The following is a 23,946-nucleotide window of genomic DNA, read 5'->3' on the forward strand; positions in this document are numbered from 1 at the left end:
AGAAATTTCTCCTGCATTTCCTGCAAAGTTTCCTTGTTTGGCCCTAATAACGCTTTTCTTCCAATGTATGCGTGTTTAAGAAACAAAATCAGAAAATAAATGATGAGGCTAAAAAGAATTATTAGTATCTCCCCACCCCATCTTACCAAGATCCATGCTTTTGGAGGCTTTCAGATTAATTAATTCTGTCTGCTTGGCCAGTGTCAAAGATCTGAAGTTGATGTGCTGATCTCGTAAGTATGTTGCTGAATCTGCTACCGAGCTGTGGAAAGAAGCCATACCACAAATAAAACAGAATGAAATAAAATAGGCACCAGCTCAAAAACAAATGAAGTAATTAAACCCTATGAAATATAAACGAATTTTCCCTTCTCTGTTATAATGCAATTTAAATATCTTACATGAGTTATTGTCTCTATTAAATCTGACTTTACTTAGGAGAGCCATAACCAGAGCAAAAAAAGGCAGGTTTTATCCTGTCTGTCCACTTTGTGGGCCATCTAAGTAATTAATAAGGCTTATTAAAGGTTCACCAAGGATCAAAAGGCAGAAAAGAGTCCTACTGCCTAATACATATCTTCAACGTAAGTTATTTTTGAAATGCATTTAGCTGCTAGGTGCCACACAACATGCCTCATACCGAAGTTCAGGTATGTGACTATCCAAATATCAAGCAAACTAAAGCCCAAACTCGTAAGACGCTTCATGTTTCAGCTGAGATTACATTTTATCCTTCCCAGTTTCAGGCAAATCTTTAAAATCACTGACAGCACCAGATGCAGCAGACAACAGATTTCTGGAAAACTTTCCCTACGGTATCCTCTCTCACTTCAGTTACAAAAAAATTCCCCTTCCAAGCATATGCAAGGCACAGAAGGAGGCTACTTTCTTCAGATCTCTACCACTTCCTTAAGAAAATTGTCATTGGGAAATGATTTATAATGAAATGGGGAAAAAAAGTTTAAGGCAACCTTTGTTAAAAGACCAGAAGCTTTTTTGCTAGGTATTATTGGTCAAGACTTGCCAAAAGAGTAGAAGAAACTATTTATGTATGCCACAACAACGGCTAGAATATTACTAGGCCAAAAATGGAAAGATGACAAGATGCCAGCGAAAGAAGAATGGCAAGTAAAATTGATGGAATACACTGAAATGGCGAATCTTACTGGGAAACTTAGAGGCAAGGACAACGGAGACTTTAAAAAGGATTGGGAACCATTTATGGTGTACTTACAGAAACATTGTAAAGAAGTGGATTCACTAGCAGGGTTTGAGCAAACACTTACAATAAAGAAAACAAACATCAAAGTCAAGGTGCAACAATTGGGGAAAGAACAAAGTGTAAGATGTAATTTGAAAAAAAAATATGGTATAAAATTGATAAGGATGCAACAATATTTAGCTAAATGATCACAAAATTAAGGTAGAAAACAATAGGCAAGAGAAGCAAATATTTAAAGAACCAAAAAAGGAGGTTGAGAGAAGTCATGGGAGGGTGGTGGGTGGGTAGGGAGATTGGGATTTACATATTCTTTTTGTGATAATGTTGATTCTGTTGAATATAAAATTGTAAAACTTAATAAAATTACGGAAAAATGGAAAAAAGGAAAATTGTCATTGGAAGAACATTAGGCCAGAGTCACACTTGGGGATTTGGACATGCCTGAGAGACTGCAATGAAAATGTATGCAGACAGATATGACTCTGCTTCTGCCTGAGCCTAACACCCTACATAAACCAGTTACAGATAGGTAGCTGTGTTGGTCTGCCATAGTCAAAACAAACAAACAAACAAAAAATAAAAAAAAATATTGCAACTCATTACCAAACTTAAAACCATGGAGAGACCTGGTCTGAACAAAGACATTGGATTCTTATCTCATTATACATGACAAAGCCGTTTTTCACCTTCTCACCCCTTGCTTTTTCCTGTAAGACCTATTGCAGTCGTTAAGAGTCGTCAACAGGATCATCACAGCTATCTGCCAATCACCCATTCCCACCACCCTTCTGAGTAATACCCCTCCCCACCTTCTCACTATATAGAAGGATCTGGCAACTTCTGTTTCAGTGTATCTGAAGAAGTGTGCATGCACACGAAAGCTCATACCAAGAACTAACTTAGTTGGTCTTTAAGGTGCTACTGGAAGAAAAAAAAATTTTTTTTGTTTTGACCCTACATAAACTTGGGATTCAGCTTCTGCATGGGCTGCAGTTGTTGCATACATAAATAACCTTTTCTGACACCTAGAAATTTCTGTCTGACTTATTCCCAACAAAAAGGACTCTGTTTTTTTTTTGGGGGGGGGGAGTAGTTTTAAACATTTTTTTTCAATTCATTATAAATCATTTCCTAATACACTTTTACTTTTTTACATGTCCAGCACATGCGAAAAAACATTCCCTCAACTTCTTTACACTTCCAACACATATCTGATTCTGTTTTATAAATCTTAGCCAACCTGCTCAGTTAAATACCATCTATGAATCATTTCACTTAACTTAACTCAGATTCTTAACCAGTTTCAAACCCCATTCAATGATACCAGCAAAGTGGGGGACATTATTAGCCTCAACCGAAGATAATGTTGGTGCTAATGTATACCATAATAACCCTTGAAGATTAGGAAAAAAAAACTACATCTAAGCAATAAATAAATGTGTTCCGATGCAAATTAAATGTCATAAAGCAACATGTGGGCTTTTTTACATATCATGTAGGAAAAGCATTCCTATCACCAAAAATAAAGTTATAAATAGTAAGCAGTTTCAAACCTTTGATTATAATCTGCAAGCAGCTCATCAGAAGGATGTGGAGGCAAAGGGGGTGGGATTTCATTTTCAGCAATGCCACTCTCAGATGTATAAAGCTCTGAAATTAAAGGGGGAAGAGGAGGAGTAATATACTACGGCACCACAAATATATTACGTCTGTTTGCTGATCAAGAACCGAACCCGCATGTCTCTTGAAACTAATAACAAATTATAAAAAATCTCCAAACTAGCCAAACTAGAATTAAAATTACACCAAGCAGAAAATGCATCCCTTAGGATTTTCAAAAGACCTGATTTTTTCCATTTGAACATGCATAATTAAAGATAAACATATTGAAATCCTCCTCATGGTAGAATAGAGTCAAAGTTTATATTGGTTTTATTAATTTCAGCGGATAGTCTCTCACACACCAAACATACACTGAACTAAGGATTGAATAAAACATTCAATAGGTGCATAGCTGCAGCACACCAACAGGCCTTTATCTTTTCTAAGCATTTGTCTGGGCATTTATCTTCTCTCTCTTTCTTCTCTACAAATTGGGGTTAGGCCATAGATTCATAGAATTGTAGACCCAAGGATCATCTATTCCAACCTCCATGACAGATGGCCATCCAACTTCTGCTTGAAAACCTCCAAGGAATGAGAGTCCTGGTCCTGCATGGAGTAAGTGTGCCCCTGAAGGACCAGGTGCGCAGCCTGGGAGTCATTTTGGACTCACAGCTGTCCATGGAGGCGCAGGTCAATTCTGTGTCCAGGGCAGCTGTTTATCAGCTCCACCTGGTACGCAGGCTGAGACCCTACCTGCCTGCGGACTGTCTTGCCAGAGCGCTGCATGCTCTGGTTATCTCCCACTTCGACTACTGCAATGCGCTCTACGTGGGGCCACCTTTTAAGGTGACCCGGAAACTACAACTAATCCAGAATGCGGCAGCTAGACTGGTGACTCGGAGCGGCCACCGAGACCACATAACACCGGTCTTGAAAGACCTACATTGGCTCCCAGTATGTTTCCGAGCACAATTCAAAGTGTTGATGCTGACCTTTAAAGCCCTAAACAACCTCAGCCCAGTATACTTGAAGGAGCGTCTCCACCCCCATCGTTCTGCCTGGACACTGAGGTCCAGCGCCAAGGGCCTTCTGGTGGTTCCCTCACTGCGAGAAGTGAAGTTGCAGGGAACCAGGCAGAGGGCCTTCTCGGTAGTGGCACCTGCCCTGTGGAACGCCCTCCCACCAGATGTCAAAGAGAAGAACAACTACCAGATTTTTAGAAGACATCTGAAGGCAGCCCTCTTTAGGGAAGCTTTTAATGTTTAACAGACTACTGTTATTTTAATGCTTTGTTGGAAGCCGCCCAGAGTGGCTGGGGAAACCCAGCCAGATGGGCAGGGTATAAAGAATTCTCTTCTAACCTCCTGAGGCAGACCGTTCCACTGTCGAACAGCTCTTACCCTCAGAAAGTTTTTCCTGGTTTTTAGTCAGAATCTCATTTCTTGCAGTTTGAAGGCCTTGATTTGAGTCCTACCCTCCAGGGCAGAAGAAAACAAGCTTGTTCCCTCTTCTATGTGACAGCCTTTGAGATATTTGAAGATGGCTATCATACCTCCTATCAGTCTCCTCTTTTCCAGGCTAACCATACCCAGCTCCTTCAACCATTCCTCATAAGGCTTGGTCAATAATCCTCATAACCCTTGATCATCTTGGTTGCCCTTCTCTGCACATGTTCTCCATAAATTGTGGTGCCCAGAACTGGACACAGCATTCCAGGTGTGGTCTGACCAAGGCAGAATAGAGACGTCAGCTTTAGGGTTTTGTGGGCCCCCAAGCAGAATGGCACCAGCAACTTCTCGAACCATCTCTAAAATAACTGGGGCAAGCGAAAAGTGAGAGCTTGCCCCCAAGTCTAAGTCTTGGCAAGAACATCGTTTGCCAACTGTATTAAGTAGTAGTTCTTCCTATGTTGAAAGAAGCTGCAGCTTAATCAAGTCCTCAATTCTGAATAAAATGGGAAGTCCACACAGTGTCAAAAAACTTCCTTCTTTTTTTTTTTTTTTGCCTTCGGTTGCAAACAGTTTTTCTGTTCTCTTTTAGTGAACTGAGAAGGAGAGAAAAGTAAGGGAACTTTGCTTACATGCCTGCATTTCTGAGGGTAGGGGGAGTGCAGGTCATTTTCTGGGACGTAAGACTAACACAAGGGATGTGGGTGGCGCTGTGGGTTAAACCACAGAGCCTAGGACTTGCTGATCAGAAGGTCGGAGGTTCGAATCCCCGCGATGGGGTGAGCTCCCGTTGCTCGGTCCTTGCTCCCACCCACCTAGCAGATCGAAAGCACGTCAAAGTGCAAGTAGATAAATAGGTACCGCTCCGGCGGGAAGGTAAACGGTGTTTCCATGCGCTGCTCTGGTTTGCCAGAAGCGGCTTAGTCATGCTGGCCACATGACCCAGAAGCTGTACGCCAGCTCCCTCAGCCAATAAAGCGAGATGAGCGCCGCAACCCCAGAGTCATCCGCGACTGGACCTAATGGTCAGGGGTCCCTTTACCCTTTACCTTTAAGACTAACACAGTTTCACCTACAGACCTTGCCATCGTGCTCTTGGAAAAATAAATAAAGCTTTAGCTAGCTAGCCTATGAGGTAAAGGAGGATGCAATTCTTCTCTTATGTTAAATGCACATCATGGGTGGTATTCAACTAAGTTTTACCCAAAGCAGACTTACGGAAATTAATGAACCTAAGTTAGGTTCATTAATTTCAATGGGCCTACTCTTAGCAAAACTTCATTGACTACCACCCCATAATCTAAACAACTTTTATAGCAGATTTGAAGGAGGAACTCTGTCTTGCTAGTCGCTTTTAAAACATTTACCACTCATGTATACTTGAGCGTATATGAAAGTCTTTCTCTGCTGGTTGCCAGAATCAAATTTCTGGTTGCCACAGGCAGACGCGTTCGTGAACTATTATACAAAAACTTGTATTCATGACCTAAGGCTTATTTATATTATCTGTTATCCTGAGCTAAAACTGTACACCAGAACCTATTTCAATCTGTGATTTATCACTATAATCAAGTGGTTTGATATGGAGCTGAAGTAATTTGAAAATGAGACGAGAGCTTCTGGAGAAATTGAAGACCCTCTCTACAAAAGAGGAAAGTGGTCATTAACTTAAACATACAGAAATGAATGTAGTTATTTTGGAAATATTAATGCTAATACATCATATTAATATGTCCTAAATGCATGACAGTCCTGTTTGTTTTTTTGGTCAAGGCAAGACAGAAATAGTAGGGAGCAAAATGAACTGTGCTGACACAATGGGATTTCCTGTATACATAAATTAATCTGAATTAATGACATCTGGCATTAATAGCATGACTGTAGCCCAATGAAACAGAGGCTGGAAAATTTTTTGCCTTTATAATGAGGATTGCAAACTGTAGTCATTTTCAGTTGGTAGATCAATCAACCAAAGCCTTAGTTGATTAATCAGTGGGAACCAATTTTAATAGTAGTACCGCAAGTTAAAGATACGCTATTTCCATCCTAGTGTATTGACTAATAGACAACGAAGAAGAAAAATATTCAATATAGCCTTATATTCTAGAATGAATGGCTGGCTTAGAAAAGAAGAAGTAAATTCTGTGTTTTCTTATGCTCACCTTAACATCTGAAAAAGCCACCTTATTATGAGGGGAGGATAACATACATATTTAAATGTAATTATTAATGAATTGCTTATGTGGTAGATGATTAACCAACTAAAATCCTTTATTTGATTCACGGCCTTGGTATGAAGTAACATTTCTCTCTGTAATGTATTCTTGCTTACACTTAATTTTCAGAGCCATTTCTTAGGGCAAACATTAGAACAAAAACCTGTTACTTAGCCACAAAGATGACAGCAAATCCCTTGGCAGACTGGTAATTTTTTTGGGAAGTTACAAACCTTCTGATGAGGCAGATTCCAGTAATCTTTCAGCAACAGAAATGTGAAATTGCTGGCACTGAAGTAAGACTTCTTTGAAGAGGTTGTACTAAAAAAAAATGCTGTCTCTGCACAACAGTTTGGCAGAGGAACAAACTGAGGACCTCTGGGTGGCAAGTATTAGATTATTCATATAAAAATAGACTGAATGCCCGCATTTCAATATTGGATTTTAAAGATTCTTTTATTCAACTACCCATAGGCAAAGCAGATTTGTTTTTTGTTGTTTTTTTAAAAAAGATATCATTTAGCAAGTGGTTTTTTTTTATATAAATCTATGCTTTATATTTTCTCTTTTACAAGAATATTAGATTTCTTTTAAAACTCAAAGTGAGTTGGTGGAGGACCTGTGTATTTGCGTTGGGTTTATAGAAGTACACTACAAAGAGTACCAGGAGCATTAAGTAAACATTTAAACTCTCTATTTGAGGAAACGCACTATGGCGTGCACCAAATTAGTATGACTAGGCCTTAATGCCGAAGATTGAAGTCCGGACCTCTCCACCTCAAATGCAATTTCTTTGTTCAGTTACGTATGCCTACGTAATTCTTACCTAATATTTTAAGGATCAATTCTTCCCTCTCTTCTCATCCACAGCCGCCACAGATCACACCACATGACATTCAGGGGTGTCCTCCTTTTCAAAGGAACACCCCACAAACCAACGGGTCCTTATCTGCATGAGAGCTCTAGAATCGGGGGAACTGGCTCCATGCATGCATTGGAACAGCGTATGCAGAATTGACGCTGTGGCAAATGGTTATCTTTCCTTACTAGGGTGCAGTGAGTGAGACTCCCAGAACCAAGAGAGGCATGAAAAGGGCAGAGCAAAGGCACAGTGCATGCAGGCACAGTCTTCGAATGCTTGGAAGAAGCCCTGGAGAGGAGGAGACATAAGACGGCTGTGGAGAGGCTGAGACCTTTAGTCTCTGCAACTGATTCCATGCAGTAAGACCTACAGGGAATGAGCTGCTGTGACACTCAGTCACGTCTATGAAGATTGCGTTTTTGCTAATACAGTGTTACCTTGGTTCTCAAACGCCTTAGTACTCAAACAACTTGGAACCCAAACACTGAAAACCTGGAAGGAAGTGTTCCGGTTTGCAAACTTTTTTCAGAAGCTGAACATGTTTCATTTGAGTGTTACGCTTCTGGTTTGAGTGTTACGCTGAGATCTGTCTGTTTTTGCTATTTATTTTGCGTTTTTGTTTTTGTGGCTCTTTTTTGTTTTGTTTTTGTGACTGTGTGGAACCCAGTTGAGCTATTGATTGATTGATTGATTGTGTGACTGCAGTACATTGCTTATTGCTTTCGTTTTATGGATCAATGGTCTTGTTAGATAGTAAAATTCATGTTAAATGGCTGTTTTAGGGGTTGTTTTTAAAAGTTTGGAACGGATTAATCCATTTTGCATTACTTTCTATGGGAAAGCTTGCCTTGGTTTTGGAACGGTCTTCCAGAACGGATTAAGTTTGAGAACCAAGGTACCACTGTAAAGAGTTAGCTCCAACTTTCTTCTGTGTCATTTGCTGGCCAGCGAGCTCTGTGACAGTAGAATATTGTGCCTTGTTGACTGATTGACACTGCTGGGGGGAGAATCCAGGCAATGTCTGCATTGGTAATGAAAGCACATACATCTGTTTTTGTATAAAATTTGTTTTAACAAATAAATATATTAAATATATGCAAAATATATTAAATATTAAATATATTAATATTAACTATATTGTAAACACTTTACAGTATGGAAATTTAATTCAGAGTGTGTCCCCCAGGTTCTGTGCTGAACTCTGGGAGGTTGGAACCACCCTCCTACAAGTCACCATATTTTTCGCCCCATAAGAAGCACCTGACCAAAAGACGCACATAGTTTTTAGAGGAGGAAAACAAGAAAAAAACTATTCTGAATTTAACAGCGGATGTATGATTTTTGTTGTTCATGCTGTGGCCACATGGTATGTGATCTGATGGTGAATTTGGGGTGACCCAATGCAAAAATCCTGAGGATCCATGTGGATCCATGCTTTGTAACCACATTTTTGCACCATTGCAGCCCCAGGAAACAGTAGATGCATGATTTGTTTGGTGCAGGCTGTAGCCATGGACATGCTATGTGATCTGATGGTGAATTTGGGGTGAATTTGGGGTGACCCAATGTAAAAATCCTGAGGATCCGTGGGCTTTTACCTCCCCCCTCCCAGGCAGCCTCCACTAGCATCCCTTATCTCTCTCCCAATCCCACCAATCAGCTGTTTCCTTTCAACACTCCCTTCCCTCTTGTTTGCCTTAGTGTCTTTTCCTTAGCTGGAGCAGTTTTTTGCTCCTCCTTTTCTTCTAATTTCTCTCCCTATTGCTTTAGTCTTCCTGTTTTCCTCCTTTGCAAGTTTGCTGTCTTTACCTCCCCCCTCCCAGGCAGCCTCCTTTATCTCTAGCATCCCTTATCTCGCTTCCGATCGCTTGCGATCAGCAGCTTTGTTTCAACACCCACTTCCCTCTTTCAAAAGAAAAAAAGCATGATCTGCTTTTTTCCCCTGGGCAATTTGGCTCTAGAGACCACGCATTTGCTCCATAAAATGCACAGATATTTCCCCTTACTTTTTAGGAAGAAAAAAGTGTGTCTTATGGAGCGAAAAATACGGTAAAACCCTGACATAGCTGCCACACCATAATGAACTAAAAGAATCAGGGAGGATCAAAATGGCTGCAATCACTTCCCTGGAAAGCAAGCAGCTTCTGATGGTTGTGCTCAGACATAATTGGCTTAGAGTTATGTGCAAACATGGCCAACTTTTTCGAGCTCATTTCTCTATATTCCATACTGCTGGAATCTGCAGTCTATGGATAAATGCAAGCTAACCTCTGTAGCTCAATACCCTTTGAATCAACACAACTATATGAACAATTGCAACCTTCACACTCATATTAATTTATTGATATCTCGATTCAAAGAATTTAAAGCCCTGCCATATGTACTCTAATAGCCTGTGAAGAGCCAAAGGTTCCCTACTCCTCCCCACACTGCAATGCAGGCTAGAAAGCTACAGAAAACCTCAGACTGGATTTGGTTAATGGCGATTGGCTACAAACACTCCTACGTGAGGTCAAGCAGGATCAGTATGGTCCACGCTGGATAGGTGTGTTCGGCTACAGTAGAAAATAAAAATAAATAATTTATGTGAATAAAAGGAAAAGACCAAGAACTGCCTTGTTTGGGCTTGCATATGTCTATGCAAGCAGACTCAGCAAACTGTTATTGAAACGGGAGGGGATTGTTGGTTTGTTTTGTTCTTGTTTTTATTATGTATTATGTATTTTGTAAGGTAAAGGTAAAGGGACCCCTGACCATTAGGTCCAGTCGTGACCGACTCTGAGGTTGCGACGCTCATCTCGCTTTACTGGCCAAGGGAGCCGGCGTACAGCTTCTGGGTCATGTGGCCAGCATGACTAAGCCGCTTCTGGCGAACCAAAGCAGCGCATGGAAACACAGTTTACCTCCCCGCTGGAGAGGTACCTATTTATCTACTTGCACTTTGATGTGCTTTAGAACTGCTAGGTTGGCAGGAGCAGGGACCGAGCAACAGGAGCTCACCCCGTCGCGGGGATCTGAATCGCCCACCTTCTGATTGGCAAGTCCTAGGCTCTGTGGTTTAACCCACAGCGCTACCCGCGTCCCTTCTATGTATTTTGTAAAGAATAATAATAATATAATTCAGAGTTTTTAAGGAGCGTTACATCTAACAAAGCAAACAACAGGGCTTTTTTTTCAGCCAGAACTCAGTTGGATGCCATCGCCATTATAAGAGAATAAGGGAGACATTTGTTGTGAGTTGTAGCACCTCTTTTTCTAGAAAAGTAGCACTGGCAAGCAATACACACAAAATATTAAAAACAAATAACTAAGAATACATCCATAAGTCACTAAAAGCAACACTGGGTGCCGCCTCAAAACCAGATACACAAGTTTAAGAACATAGGGATGAAGAACTGTAGGAAAGAAACACTACAGCTACACTTTCCACCTGTAACTGTTTTATATCCAGTCTTATGTGTTGGGCCAGCAAGCTAGAAACTGTCACTTAAAAAGTGGAATTTGTGCCAGGAATCTAATTTGCGGGTTCTGAGTCAGCTCTTCCGCCTTCCCTGAAATCTTCACGTCTGCACTTACTCTAATTAATTGCCTTCGAAGTTGAAGAGTTTCTGAAAACAAAGCGCCACCAAACACACACACAAAAAAAAGGTTTAAAGCAAAGGTTAAAGTAGGATGCACAACACTCACCTTTCAACCTCTCCTGAGGGTAGCAGGATACAAAACACTGGACAGCAGCATCACTCCGTCTCGGAATGGTTGTAGAATTAACGTTTCCCTCAAGATCCAGTTTTGGAAATGGTACAGCAGGCTCCTATGAGGAAGACGGATCACATTTATTGATGTAAAAAAGGGCTAACTATCACACTAAATGTATCAGTCTCCCTATCTGCTACTCAATTTGTACATTATTTATGAAGTGTTTATTGCATATTATCAATGCTCTGAGCTGAAAACAGTAAAACAGCCTTTTTTTAAAAAAGAAGAAGGCATCAATAGTCATTGATGAAGAAACAAAGAGACATCCACCTTGAAAAGAGTCCTAGAATTTAATCCACTAGGTAATGATCCCAATTACTGCAGCAAATACAGTGGTACCTCAGGTTACATACCTTTCAGGTTACAGACTCCGCTAACCCAGAAATAGTACCTCGGGTTAAGAACTTTGCTTCAGGATGAGAACAGAAATCGCGTGGCAGCAGCGGGAGGCCCCATTAGCTAAAGTGGTGCTTCAGGTTAAGAACAGTTTCAGGTTAAGAACGGACCTCCGGAACAAATTAAGTACTTAACCTGAGGTACCACTGTATCCAAGAATCCCATTCTTTGCACTTGAGGCTGAGCCATAAATTCTCTCAATTCCAATTTGTGAGAAAGAAGACGAGGGGGCAGAAGGACATAACTGACCTACTTCTTCTGCCCATTCTTTGCCATTTCTTGTTTTGTGGCAGAGCTACTCCTCCTCCTTAGAATCCTCAAGTTGGAAGCCACCATATTCATGTCCTTTAATGCCCCTTAAAATGAGGTGGTATGATGTCACTGCAGTCTTAATCTGGGAACTGACTCAAACCCTGCAATCATCATCCGAGGCCCTTCTTTGTGTGCCTCCACCACGAGAGGTCCAGAGAGCAGCAACATGAGAATGGGCCTTTTCTACGGTAGCTCCCCATTTGTGGATTGCTCTCCCTAGTAAGGGACGTGGGTGGTGCTGTGGGTTAAACCACAGAGCCTAGGACTTGCCGATCAGAACATCAGCGGTTCGAATCCCCACAACGGGGTGAGCTCCCGTTGCTCGGTCCCTGCTCCTGCCAACCTAGCAGTTTGAAAGCACGTCCAAGTGCAAGTAGATAAATAGGTACCGCTCCAGCAGGAAGGTAAATGGCATTTCCGTGCGCTGCTCTGGTTCGCCAGAAGCGGCTTAGTCATGCTGGCCACATGACCTGGAAGCTGTACGCCGGCTCCCTCGGCCAGTAAAGCGAGATGAGCGGCGCAACCCCAGAGTCGGTCACAACTGGACCTAATAGTCAGGGTTCCCTTTACCTTTACCTCCCTAGTAAGGCTGGTATTGTATTTTTAATATTCTGTTGGGAGCCGCCTAGAGTGGCTGTGGAAACCCAGCCTGATAAGCGGGGTATAAATAAACTATTATTATTATTATTATTATTATTATTATTATTATTATTATCATCATCATCACCATCATCATCATCCAAATCCAGTTTAAAGCCCATATCATGGTAACAGTTTCATAACATGGCAATATATTGTGAAGCACAATTTTGCGTGTTATGTAAAGAAACACGATGTGGGGGGGGAAACGTGAAGTTCCTTTTTTCTAAATCTCCAAAAGGACCCTCACCACAGAGTTGGGGATCTCAGCCTTGCCTTGCAAGGCCCAGCACCTTGCAAATGTTTTCTGCAACAAAATGCCCCCTTCATCTGATTATATTTGGCATTCCTTAAAAAAAAAAAAAAAACCCACTACAGTGGTACCTTGGGTTATGAACTTAATTCGTTCTGGAGGTCCATTCTTAACCCGAAACTGTTCTTAGCCTGAGGCATGCTTTCGCTAATGGGGCCTCTTGCTGATGCCGTGCCACCGGTGCACAATTTCCGTTCTCATCCTGGGGCAAAGTTTGTAACCCGAGGTACTACTTCTGGGTTGGCGGAGTTTGTAACCCGAGGTGTTTGTAACCCGAGGTACCACTGTATTCATGTAGGCAGCGTGAATGGCTATCCTGCCTTCAGTGACATCAGTTAGAACTGGCTACATAATTGGCTACATAATATTGTGGCACCATTCCTGATTAGCTGTGATCACCTACGAGTGATTCAGAAAAGAAAAGGCATTTGGGGAACAATAAGCACTGAGGCAGCAGCATCCAGGAAAAACAATGGCGCCAACCAGGACTGGGGAAAAGAAGATGGATATTCACAGACTCCAAATGTGTGGTTTTTTTGGAAAATATTTCTACCACAACAAATTTTTGGCCTGAAAGTGAAAACCGGAGCATATTCGGCACAGTCCCTGATTATGCCCATCAAAAGCAGAATGCAGAATAGCGTTTCTTCTGACCACAACTGGCTTCCCATTATTACTCCATCTGTGAAGGCAGCTTGTAGCCTTGTCAAGACAAGGAAAACTGTGCCAATGGTAATTTTCTGACAGCCAGCTGGTTCCCTTCTCTCAGTGGCTGCCACATATGCTCTGTAATGAATGCACACCAGAATGGCTTTGGAAGTAAATGGCAAACCCTTTGGCTTTTCAAAGTTTCCCTCTCGCTCATCAATAACAATTCCAAATTCGTTCTGACATTTGCTTTGTAAAAATAAACAATTTACTAAGCAGAATTAGTTTTGAAGGACTAATTAACTGTTCTACTGTAAAAAAAAACCACACAAAAAACCTGAATACGATTCCCTCACATCCATGTCTATTAAAAGCACTCTGCCTTCATTCAAAACTATTTGCAAAAACATGCCAACTTGGCCTCTATTTCGCAAATCTGAATTCACAGGCGAAGTAGATCTTGCTTTCAAGGTGCAATTACTTTCAGCGGTGTTATATATATATATATATATATATATATATATATATATATATATATAAGTTCTCATTAAAGCTTTTAGACCATTTCAAAATGAGTTGGAATCACAGCCAAACTATGGTTAGTTGAACTTGTTTCCCTCTGAAATCAGTGGGATAAATTAATCGTGACCTAAGTCCAACTGATTTCTGAGGAAATTACATTACATTAGCTTAGTCTGGACCCAACCCACTATAACTATTTGTCCGTGTCTGCCTTTGTGCATTTTGATCGCATATGACCCAAGCAGTTAATAAAGTACCTAATATGTATTAGGTGTTGCACATTTATTTTATTTTATTTGATAAAAAAAAGTCGCTGTTGATAGGCTTGTAATTCAAAAATTGTTAGAAAACAGAGGGGAGTTGGAAGGTAGGGGAAAATGTGATACAAGCCTGGACAGTCTGGAAGGAGGACAGAATACAACAATTAACCTAAGATTGGGAATGAAACAAAGACTGTAGCTAAGAAGTCAAATACATTGGGAGGGAAATAAAAGAGACAAGCAGATAGTTTTCAGCAATTCTGTAGAGTAAGACAAAGAAGAGGACAATGGAATGTCATGGACTGGCTGGATGCTGAGGAGCAGTTGGAAGAAGAAGAAGAAGAGGAGGAGGAGGAGAAGGAGGAGGAGGGGGAGGAGGAGTTTGGATTGGGTATCCCGCTTTATCACTACCCAAAGGAGTCTCAAAATGGCTAACCATCTCCTTTCCCTTCCTCCCCCACAACAAGCACTCTGTGAGGCGAGTGGGGCTGAGAGACTTCAAAGAAGTGTGACTAGCCCAAGGTCACCCAGCAGCTGCATGTGGAGGAGTGGGGAAGCGAACCCGGTTCACCAGATTACGAGTCCACTGCTCCTAACCACTACACCACACTGGCTCTCTCTAGAGGTGCCAGGTGGGGAACCCCAAGAGAGAAGAAGGCTCAGAGCCCAAGGAGTGGTGGTGGGAAAATGATGAGTGGTCAGTGGGAGGACAAGATTTCGGGCGCTGAAGAGTTAACAGGGTTTAGTGAGCAGGAAGAGTCTGTGGAGCAGTCCAGAATCAGAAGCTGGAAAGCAGGAGGTCCAAGAGGCAGACGGCTGAAAAAGCCAAGGGGTCTCCCGCTCCTGCTGCGACCAGCTCCTCTCCCTGTTGGTGTCCCAGAACCGACAGTGATATGAAGAGGGCAGAGCAAAGACAGGCAAGGAGGCAAAGTCTCAGATTTGGGAAGGACTGGGAGGTGGGGAAGAGACTTAGACAACTGTGGAAAGGCAGGCATCTTCTCTCTCCACAACTGCCTGATAGGCGTAAAAACTACCGAGATGAGTTGCTGTGCTCACGAGGCATGGCTTCCTGAACAGACCTGGTTTGCTTGAAGAGTTACCGTATTTTTCCATGTACAAGACTAGTTTTTTTAACAACAACAACAAAAGGTTAAAAATTGGGGCTCATCTTAAACACGGGTAGTGCTGAGGGGTGTTTCCTTAATTTGGAGTCCTCCAAAATAGTGGGCGTCTTATACATGGGGGCGTCTTATACATGGAAAAATACGGGAATTGCACTGACACCCTTTGATTTATTGCTGACATGGGGCTTCCCACCTTCTTCCCACCACATCCCCCCAAATTGGCTCCAGGGGATTTAAAAGAACCCCCAGAACAGTACTCGGGGAGGGGAATCATTCTATGGGCATAGCTGTCAAGCGTCCCTTATTTGGCGGGACAGTCCCTTATCCCAGCGCCATGTCCCGCTGCTGTCCCTTATTGATGATGTCTCTTAAATAAGCTACTGAAGGTAATGGGGCCCTTTCTATGTCCAGCTGTCCTTTGTCAACAACAAATTGTTGCTTTTTTTTATGTTGAATATATGCTATATGGTAATTTATGGACCTAATAAGTATATAAAGCCATTTGCACATAACAAAATATGTATTTTATCAAAGTAATTGTTGATCCCTTATTTTGGCTGCTGATACCTTATTTTCGAGGCTGCTGGTCCCTTATTTTCAAATCTCTAAGTTGACAGCTATGTCTAAGGGGCAAGTTACAATTGCTTGTGCAGATGGGAGTGTTCATCACAGAGTGGCACTGAATTTCACCCGACACCCCAAAAAACAACTTTTTCTTTGAAAGCAGTTTCTGTTCTGAAACCTTTACAATACAACTCCCAAATTCTCTTATATGGAGAATTCTGAATACATCACAGGGGCAAACTACTACTAAACACAGATACCTTATAGGAGAGACAGCTGTAAATTAATGGCAACTGGGGTGGTGGGAAATCTGCGTTTCTAGCTCTCTGATAAACAACAGAATCAATAGCTCAACAACTGATCAGTACACTGCCTAATTAGAGAGCATTCAGCTAGTGAAACAGAGCTGTCATGAAAAGGTTCCATTAGTGTCCCAGCCAATAAGAAAATAATGGATTTTTAAACATATCCTGCTGTACTAAGCTGGGATGCAGCAGGGAGGGAGGTAGCTCAGGTAAGGGGAAAGGGAAAGGGTCGTGCCCCATTTCGCTATAGTCTTCAGCCGCAAATGGAATTACAATTGAACTGCAAGCACATCCTATAAAAATTAATTTCTGTTTAAAATGAGTTTGATTCAATAAAAAGCCAGTTGTATATTCTTCAAAGAGAACGTGCTAGAAGTGTGGGTGCATTTCGTACGTACATAGCCATAATTTATTTTTTTTTGGGGGGGGGGAGACTCAAACAGCTTTTGGTACAGGATTTCAATAGGATATTCAACTGTGGGGTGTTGGTAAATCTGAAGAAAAAAAATGTAAGTGAAGGCCATTGATCCCGTTTCAGAAGACCAACAGGACCCTAATTTGTTGATAAAAATTGCACACAACTATACATCAAAGGTACAGTTGTTTTCACTTTTAATTCTGATATAGAGTCGCTTATGTCCATTCTTCTGCATGAACAGCCCCTGTCATTGCACTACAGTAAATAAGAATTACAAATGTCCCTATGTGATATTTCGTCCTGTTTCTCCAATATACACAGAACAAACAGTTGGTCTCTAAGGTGCTACTGGACAATTTTTTATTCCAGTATAAACATTATGGTAAACGGAGTAAAGCGTAAGATTTAGTGCTCCCCCATTAAACCACAGTGCTTAGGTACTGCAAAAACAGGTAGACTTCAATAAATTTAGTGGTGATTGTTGGCCTAAAAAATCATAAATGGAGAAGGGTAAAAGGTAAAGGACCCCTGAACAGTTAAGTACAGTCAAAGGTGACTATGGGATTGTGGCGCTCATCTCACTTTCAAGCCGAGGGAGCCAGCGTTTGTCCGCAGACAGTTTTTCCGAGTCATGACTAAGCCGCTTCTGGTGAAACCAGAGCATCACACAGAAACGCTGTTTACCTTCCTGCCGGAGCAGTACCTATTTATATACTTGCACTTTGACGTGCTTTTGAACTGCTAGGTTGGCAGGAGCCGGAACAGAGCAATGGGAGCTCACCCTGTCACGGGGATTTGAACCGCTGACCTTCCGATTGGCAAGCCCAAGAGTCTCAGTGGTTTAGACCACAGCATCACACACAGCCCTTAAATGGAGAACACCTCCTTTGGTCGCCCAATCATTTTGGGTTGCAATTGTATTCTGGAGCACCTCTCACAATTTGTAAATTATTTTCTGAAACCATTCATGCCCCAAGTTCCATCCTGTATACAGGACAACGTATTGAATTAATAGACTGGAGTTGATAAAAGTAGAGCTAGAGAAGGGAAGGGTTTCTGCAGCTGGCCAATGATAGGAGAACTGGTAATATATTAAGACAGTGCCAGTCCTTAACCACCACAATTTTGGGGGGGATAGGAGCTAGATATTTATAGAGGAGACAATCCAACATTAGAAGAAGCAAGACACTGTTTCTTGGGTCACCTGCAAGCTAGTCACTTGCTCTTTGAACAAACCATGGTTATAACAAACTATGCCTTAGTATTATGCTTCTTGGTAGTAGTGCCTGCCCTGTGGAACACCCTCCCAGCAGATGTCAAGGCAATAAACAACTATTTTACTTTTAAAAGACACCTGAAGGCATCCCTGTTTAGGGAAGTTTTTAATGTCTGACGCTGTATTCTTTTTGATATTTGGTTGGAAGCCGCCCAGAGTGGCTGGGGAGACCCAGTCAGATGGGCGGGGTATAAATAATTTATTATTATTATTATTATTATTATTATTATTATTATTATTATTATGCACCCAATGTCAATACTAACTGGTTGCTCTTGTTCTAAGAGGATTTTGTAATGATAATATTCTGAAGGAATTTTCAAAGGAAAAAAATAGCAATGTCAACTGAATCAGCCCCCTCTCCTCATAGCGGCTGTTACATAATGATGGACACATCTCCCATAAATGCATAAACAGAGACAAATGCTTTGCATACCGCTTCTGTTTGCCTGTCCAGCCTTCTGAGAACCACTAGCTGGATCATTCCACGAATGTTTCCTTCCATGGACATGGAACGCCTCAAGGTCTCCATAGCTTCATGGTTGGATTTCCCAAGCAGGGATTCCCCATTCACTGCAATCAGCTGGTCATTTATTCTCAGCCGTCCATCCTGCAAAGGAAGGATACAAAACATATTAAAGTGAAAAATCCCAGATAGCGATAAACGGAAAAGTATTTGCTTTTTAAAGATAAGAAGAACACTTGCAAGATTTGCATATGATTTGTGCAGTATTAAAGAACAAACTGACAAATATTCATTTAAAAAATTATTCATGTGTATGACCCGGGAAACATATTATGAAAGTGGTGAATGCAAAGGGGAAAGAAAAATTTCATCTTGGTTACTGGCTACTTCAAAGCGTGGGGACATATCTTAGAGAGAAGACACTAAAGGCAGGTTTAGCAGATTGTTGTTGTTGTTAACAGAACCAGCTTCCTCCAAAATCTGCTCCTTACATTGGATACTAAGTCTGAACTAGTAAAAACGTACAGGCCATTCAATGGACCATTCAGCATGTTCTGGGTGCACCGCAGGAGCCCATTCGGAACCCAACAAGCTGTGCCAAAAATCCGTCAAAAATGTCGCAATTGGCCCGACACAATACGAGAAGCTGAAGAAAAATGGAAGAGCGTCAGTGCATACCTAGAAGACTTGCACAGGTCCAAGGCAATATTTGGATTTTAATTTGCCATTAAAAAATAAATAAACCTCTGACCACCAACCAGATTTTGAGTGGCGATCCACAATTCACCAGGGGACGAGGCTGTTCAGAAGTTACTGAGCTACAGCTCCTATCATCCTTGACCGTTAGCCATCCTGATGAGAGTTGGGAATTCAACAACATCTGGATAGCAAAGCGTGTTCTCCATAACAGAGAGCACATGTTGTGGTGGGGACCTAAAGGCCACCCCACTGTTGTTGGGCAAATTGGCCACATGCAGTGATTGGGCAAGGAGGGTTGCTGGGGAGATTGTTATGTTGCTAAATGGTGGGAGGGGTCAGAGGTCTTAAATACAGGGCTCACAGCCTGGGGCCTTCTCTTGGGCTGTGTGCACCGGATCACCCACCCACCCTCCCTGCCTGTCATGGGGTCGTCTGCCTTGGGGCAGGGGCCTGGTAGGAATTTTGTCCATTTGGCTGATTGGCTGTTGCCATTTGGTTTTTGCCTACTGCGTAGCAAATCGTCACAACTTGTAAGGTTGGCGGTTAGGCATTGGTTAAAATTGGTTGGTGGAGGGGTAAGTGCCTACCCCTCCAATGGTGGTGCTGCATAGGGAATTCCGTTAAATGAATCCAGGGGCTTGCCATCCCTTTCGTCCTGGTTGGTCCCTGGCATCAGACTTGGGCTGTGTAAGTCCCAGGGGGCATGAGGGTGAGAGATGAGGGACTGATGCCCAGCTTCATTTCTCCCCAATATGGTTCTCCCTGACTGGTTTCCCCTGGAATCCGGAAGTCAGTTCTGTCCCTGAGGCAAGGATAGATAGTCATAACCAATGCCTAAGCAACCATTCACGTGTGTGTATTTAAATAAAGTTGTGGCCAAATTCATGCCAAAAACCTTAAACAAAAATTGATGTGTGAAGTGTGAGTTACTGGGGTGGCCTGGGGGACCTCGACGCGCAACAGATTCCCCATCCCTGCCGTAAGACAGATGGTACAACCATGATGAAGCGCCAAGCACATTCTCAATCTATTTGCCGCATCTCACATGGAGATTTGTGGTACTGAAGCCACAGGTTTCTTTAGGCTAGCGAGGAAAAGTGAAGTAAATGGAAGAGTGCCATGCAAGATCCAGCGCCCGCCGCTGATTCATATGCCCTACAGTATACAACATTTCTCTCAATCATAGAGATAGGGTAGTACTTCTTTATTAAGGAAGTGGTTTTTCTTATCTGAGAGACATCTTAGTTCAAATTATTCATGTTGATGCCATAAACCTGAAGAAACCTAATATGGGCTGAAAGGGTTTGCGGTAAAAAAAAGAGACCCATAGTAGAGGAAGCAGAATTGAAAAACCATTAGGCTGCTTACAGTGAATTTGATTCAATCATAACCTCATTAAGAGTTTTCTATAAGCACTCGTCAGGGTTGCTTACATTTCTCATATATCTTAGTGGTCCATAATATGTATATTTACAATTCAGATACCCCCATCGTTAAAAGCATTCAATGTATTTGTGTTACATTGATGCTGAGTCTAACTAAGCATTTTCTCCTTATAACCAGTGATGAAAGCTGTTACAAGAACAGAAGTCAGAACAATGAGCGCTACCGCACAACCGATGAGGAAAGGAAAAAATGGGTTATGAACAGGATGGGGGGGAAATAAACCAAATTAGTGAGACAAGAGATGGAAACTTATAGTGAACACAAGAGTTCTAATCTAGGTAACAAAACGTTTCATGAGTGGTGCAACATCCTTCACAACCGGAATCTCAATCTTGGACACAACTGGGAACATTTATAAACATTTTGACAACCTTGTATTGTCACTATTACTGTATACACAACATCCATTTCTAAGTCACAACACCGCAAAATACATTCACATTAACATTCTACTTTTTAAAGTGCTGAAAAATTAAAATTAAAAATTAAAACCTTAAGATTTTTTAAGTATTTACTCCATTAAACTTAAGTGTCCACAATTACTTTGGTACCAACAATATCACACCTAATTTTATTTTAGCAGCAAAAAGGTGTTAAATGAATCTATTTTAAGTTATTGTATCATATACACTATAAAGTTGCATTATAATGGGCTTCTCCGGGAGAAAGGGTAGGGTGCATATTTAACAAATAGATAGGGCCCATTTTTCCCCCAATTGTTCCTGTTCCCATTTTCCCTTGAATCAGTAAGTTTGGACAATTGTGTTGCTACTCTTTTTAGTGTTATTATTTACCATAATTTTGCCCCAACCTTCATTTCTTGAAGCCCACCTTCCATTTGTAAGGCTCCTAGGGCAGGTTGCAAAAACAATTCAATAAAAATACACGGATCAAACAGCTGTATCAAAACAATAAAACATCATATAAAATATATGACAATTACAAACAGTTGTATATTGTAGAAGCAACCCATCCAACTGTTCGGGTTCCAGGCAATACCTTCAGCTCACAAGAACCTGAAGGAAAAGTTTTTTTTTTTTCAATTGGTGCTGAAAGACCACTAGCACAGGGGCAGACATCTCTGGGAAGGGAATTTTACATCTGGGATGTGGCAAAAATCTGTATAGTGCTGCTGTATAGTGGTACCTTGGTTCTCAGATGCCTTGGTACTCAAATGCCCTTGTTCCCAAATGCTGAAAACCCAGAAATGTTCTAATTTTCGAACCTTTTTCAGAAGCCGAATGTCCGATGTGGTTGTCAGCTATTGTTTCTGGGGCACCTGGACCAATCAGAAGCTGTGCCTTGGTTTTCAAACATTTTGGAAGTCAAACAGACTTCTGGAATTGATGAAGTTTGGCACTTTTGTTTTTGCTATTTATTTTGTGCTTTTGTTTTGAGGCTTTTTTGGTTAGTTTGTATTTGTGACTGTGTAGAACCCAGTTCAGCTACTGATTGGTTGATTGATTGATTGATTGCGTGACTGCAGAAATGGATAAAAGCCCCCCATCCAATGAATATCATCAGTGCAGGTAAGAAAAAAATAATTTTAATTTTTATATACTGTCTTATTTATTTTATAGTACAGTGCATTGATTATTGCCTTCATTTGACGGATCAATGGTCTCGTTAGAAAATAAAATTCATGTTAAATTGCTGGTTTAGGGGTTGTTTTTGAAAGTCTGGTACGGATTAATCCATTTTGCATTACTTTCTATGGCTTGCCTTGGTTTTGGAACGCTTTGGTTCTGGAACAGACTTCCGGAATGGATTAAGTTTGAGAACCAAGGTTCCCCTGTACAGTAAATGGACAAAAGTACAGTACAAAGATTCACAAAATGTTTAGGGGTATGCGTCTGCCTGTATCCCCCCCAGAAAAAAGCATTGCCCAAAACCACACTTGAACTCAGATTGATCCAGGTAACAAGAGTTATCCAGGAACACTTGGCCATTGTTCCATTGCAGTTCTTTTACCACTTTCTCCCCCAAAGGGGGGGATTGGTGATTGGTTATGGGGAAGAGAGGGGGAGAAGACAGGAAGATTCTTCTTTTGTGTGGCTGCATGTGTATGCAATAGAGGGACGTGGGTGGCGCTGTGGGTTAAACCACAGAGCCTAGGACTTGCTGATCAGAAGGTCGGCAGTTCGAATCCCTGCGACGGGGTGAGCTCCTGTTGCTGGGTCCCAGCTCCTGCCAACCTAGTAGTTCGAAAGCAAGTGCAAGTAGATAAATAGGTACCGCTCCGGCGGGAAGGTAAACGGCGTTTCTGTACGCTGCTCTGGTTTGCCAGAAGCGGCTTAGTCATGCTGGCCACATGACCCGCAAGCTGTATGCCAGCTCCCTTGGCCAATAAAGCGAGATGAGCGCTGCTACCCCAGAGTTGGCCATGACTGAGATTTCAGAGTTGCTTTGAAGTTCAGGCCATGGGAAGCCGCAAAATCAGAACTAAATTCGGAAGACAATTGGATTTTTTAATTTTAGCTTTTTTATTTTAATTGGATTATGATTATGATTTGAATGTTAATTGGATGTTTTTATTGGAAAATTAATAAATGCTCTAACAAAAAAAATTAGTTGTCATATGGTTTTAAGGGGAAATATCTTTTGGAAGTTTGGACTGAAGACAGCAAGACCACCTTATTTTTTGCAAGCACAGAACTGTGTGCATGTTTCAGTGAAGAACAGGGGGGTGGGAAGCAACCTCAAATATCTTATTTACTGCAATGTCTTGCACAGATTTAATTTCCCTGCCCAAAGTGATACTTGGCCAATGAGAAAGGAACAAGGTACAATGCGCACCACATGGGGGACACATCTGTCAATGCAGCATTAAAAAAAGTGTTTGGTTTTAGAACGCTTTGGTTTTGGAACGGACTTCCGGAACGGATTAAGTTGGAGAACCAAGGTACCACTGTATTACATGCCACTTTGACTGGCAGCAGTATGAGCAGAACCTCCCCTGCTTGTTGTTTAGTCGTTTAGTCGTGTCCGACTCTTCGTGACCCCATGGACCAGAGCACGCCAGGCACTCCTGTCTTCCACTGCCTCCCGCAGTTTGGTCAGGCTCATGTTTGTAGCTTCGAGAACACTGTCCAACCATATCGTCCTCTGTCATCCCCTTCTCCTTGTGCCCTCCATCTTTCCCAACATCAGGCTCTTTTCCAGGGAGTCTTCTCAGGAGGTGGCCAAAGTATTAGAGCTTCAACTTCATGATCTGTCCTTCCAGTGAGCACTCAGGGCTGATTTCCTTCAGAATGGAGAGGTTTGCTCTTCTTGCAGTCCATGGGACTCTCAAGAGTCTCCTTCAGCACCATAATTCAAAAGCATCAATTCTTCGGCGATCAGCCTTCTTAATGGTCCAGCTCTCACTTCCATACATCACTACTGGGAAAACCATGACTTTAACTATACGGACCTTTGTTGGCAAGGTGATGTCTCTGCTTTTTAAGATG

At 41.8% G+C, this 23,946-nt stretch overlaps 1 protein-coding gene across 2 annotated transcripts in view; it reads right to left on the minus strand.

Moving 5' to 3' along the window:
• Nucleotides 1-23,946, minus strand: part of PARD3B (par-3 family cell polarity regulator beta) — a 624,466-nt gene that overhangs the window by 362,502 nt on the left and 238,018 nt on the right. For both annotated transcript variants that reach the window (XM_083626664.1, XM_083626663.1), the window contains exons 12-15: nt 18,323-18,496; nt 11,041-11,164; nt 2,776-2,872; nt 147-262 (exon numbers count right to left, since the gene is read on the minus strand). In XM_083626664.1, the coding sequence (XP_083482790.1) occupies nt 147-262; nt 2,776-2,872; nt 11,041-11,164; nt 18,323-18,496 (511 nt within the window). The remainder of the gene's footprint in view (nt 1-146; nt 263-2,775; nt 2,873-11,040; nt 11,165-18,322; nt 18,497-23,946) is intronic.

Source organism: Podarcis filfolensis (genome assembly GCF_964270895.1).
Source record: "Podarcis filfolensis genome assembly, chromosome: 1".
NCBI classification, from domain to species: domain Eukaryota; kingdom Metazoa; phylum Chordata; class Lepidosauria; order Squamata; family Lacertidae; genus Podarcis; species Podarcis filfolensis.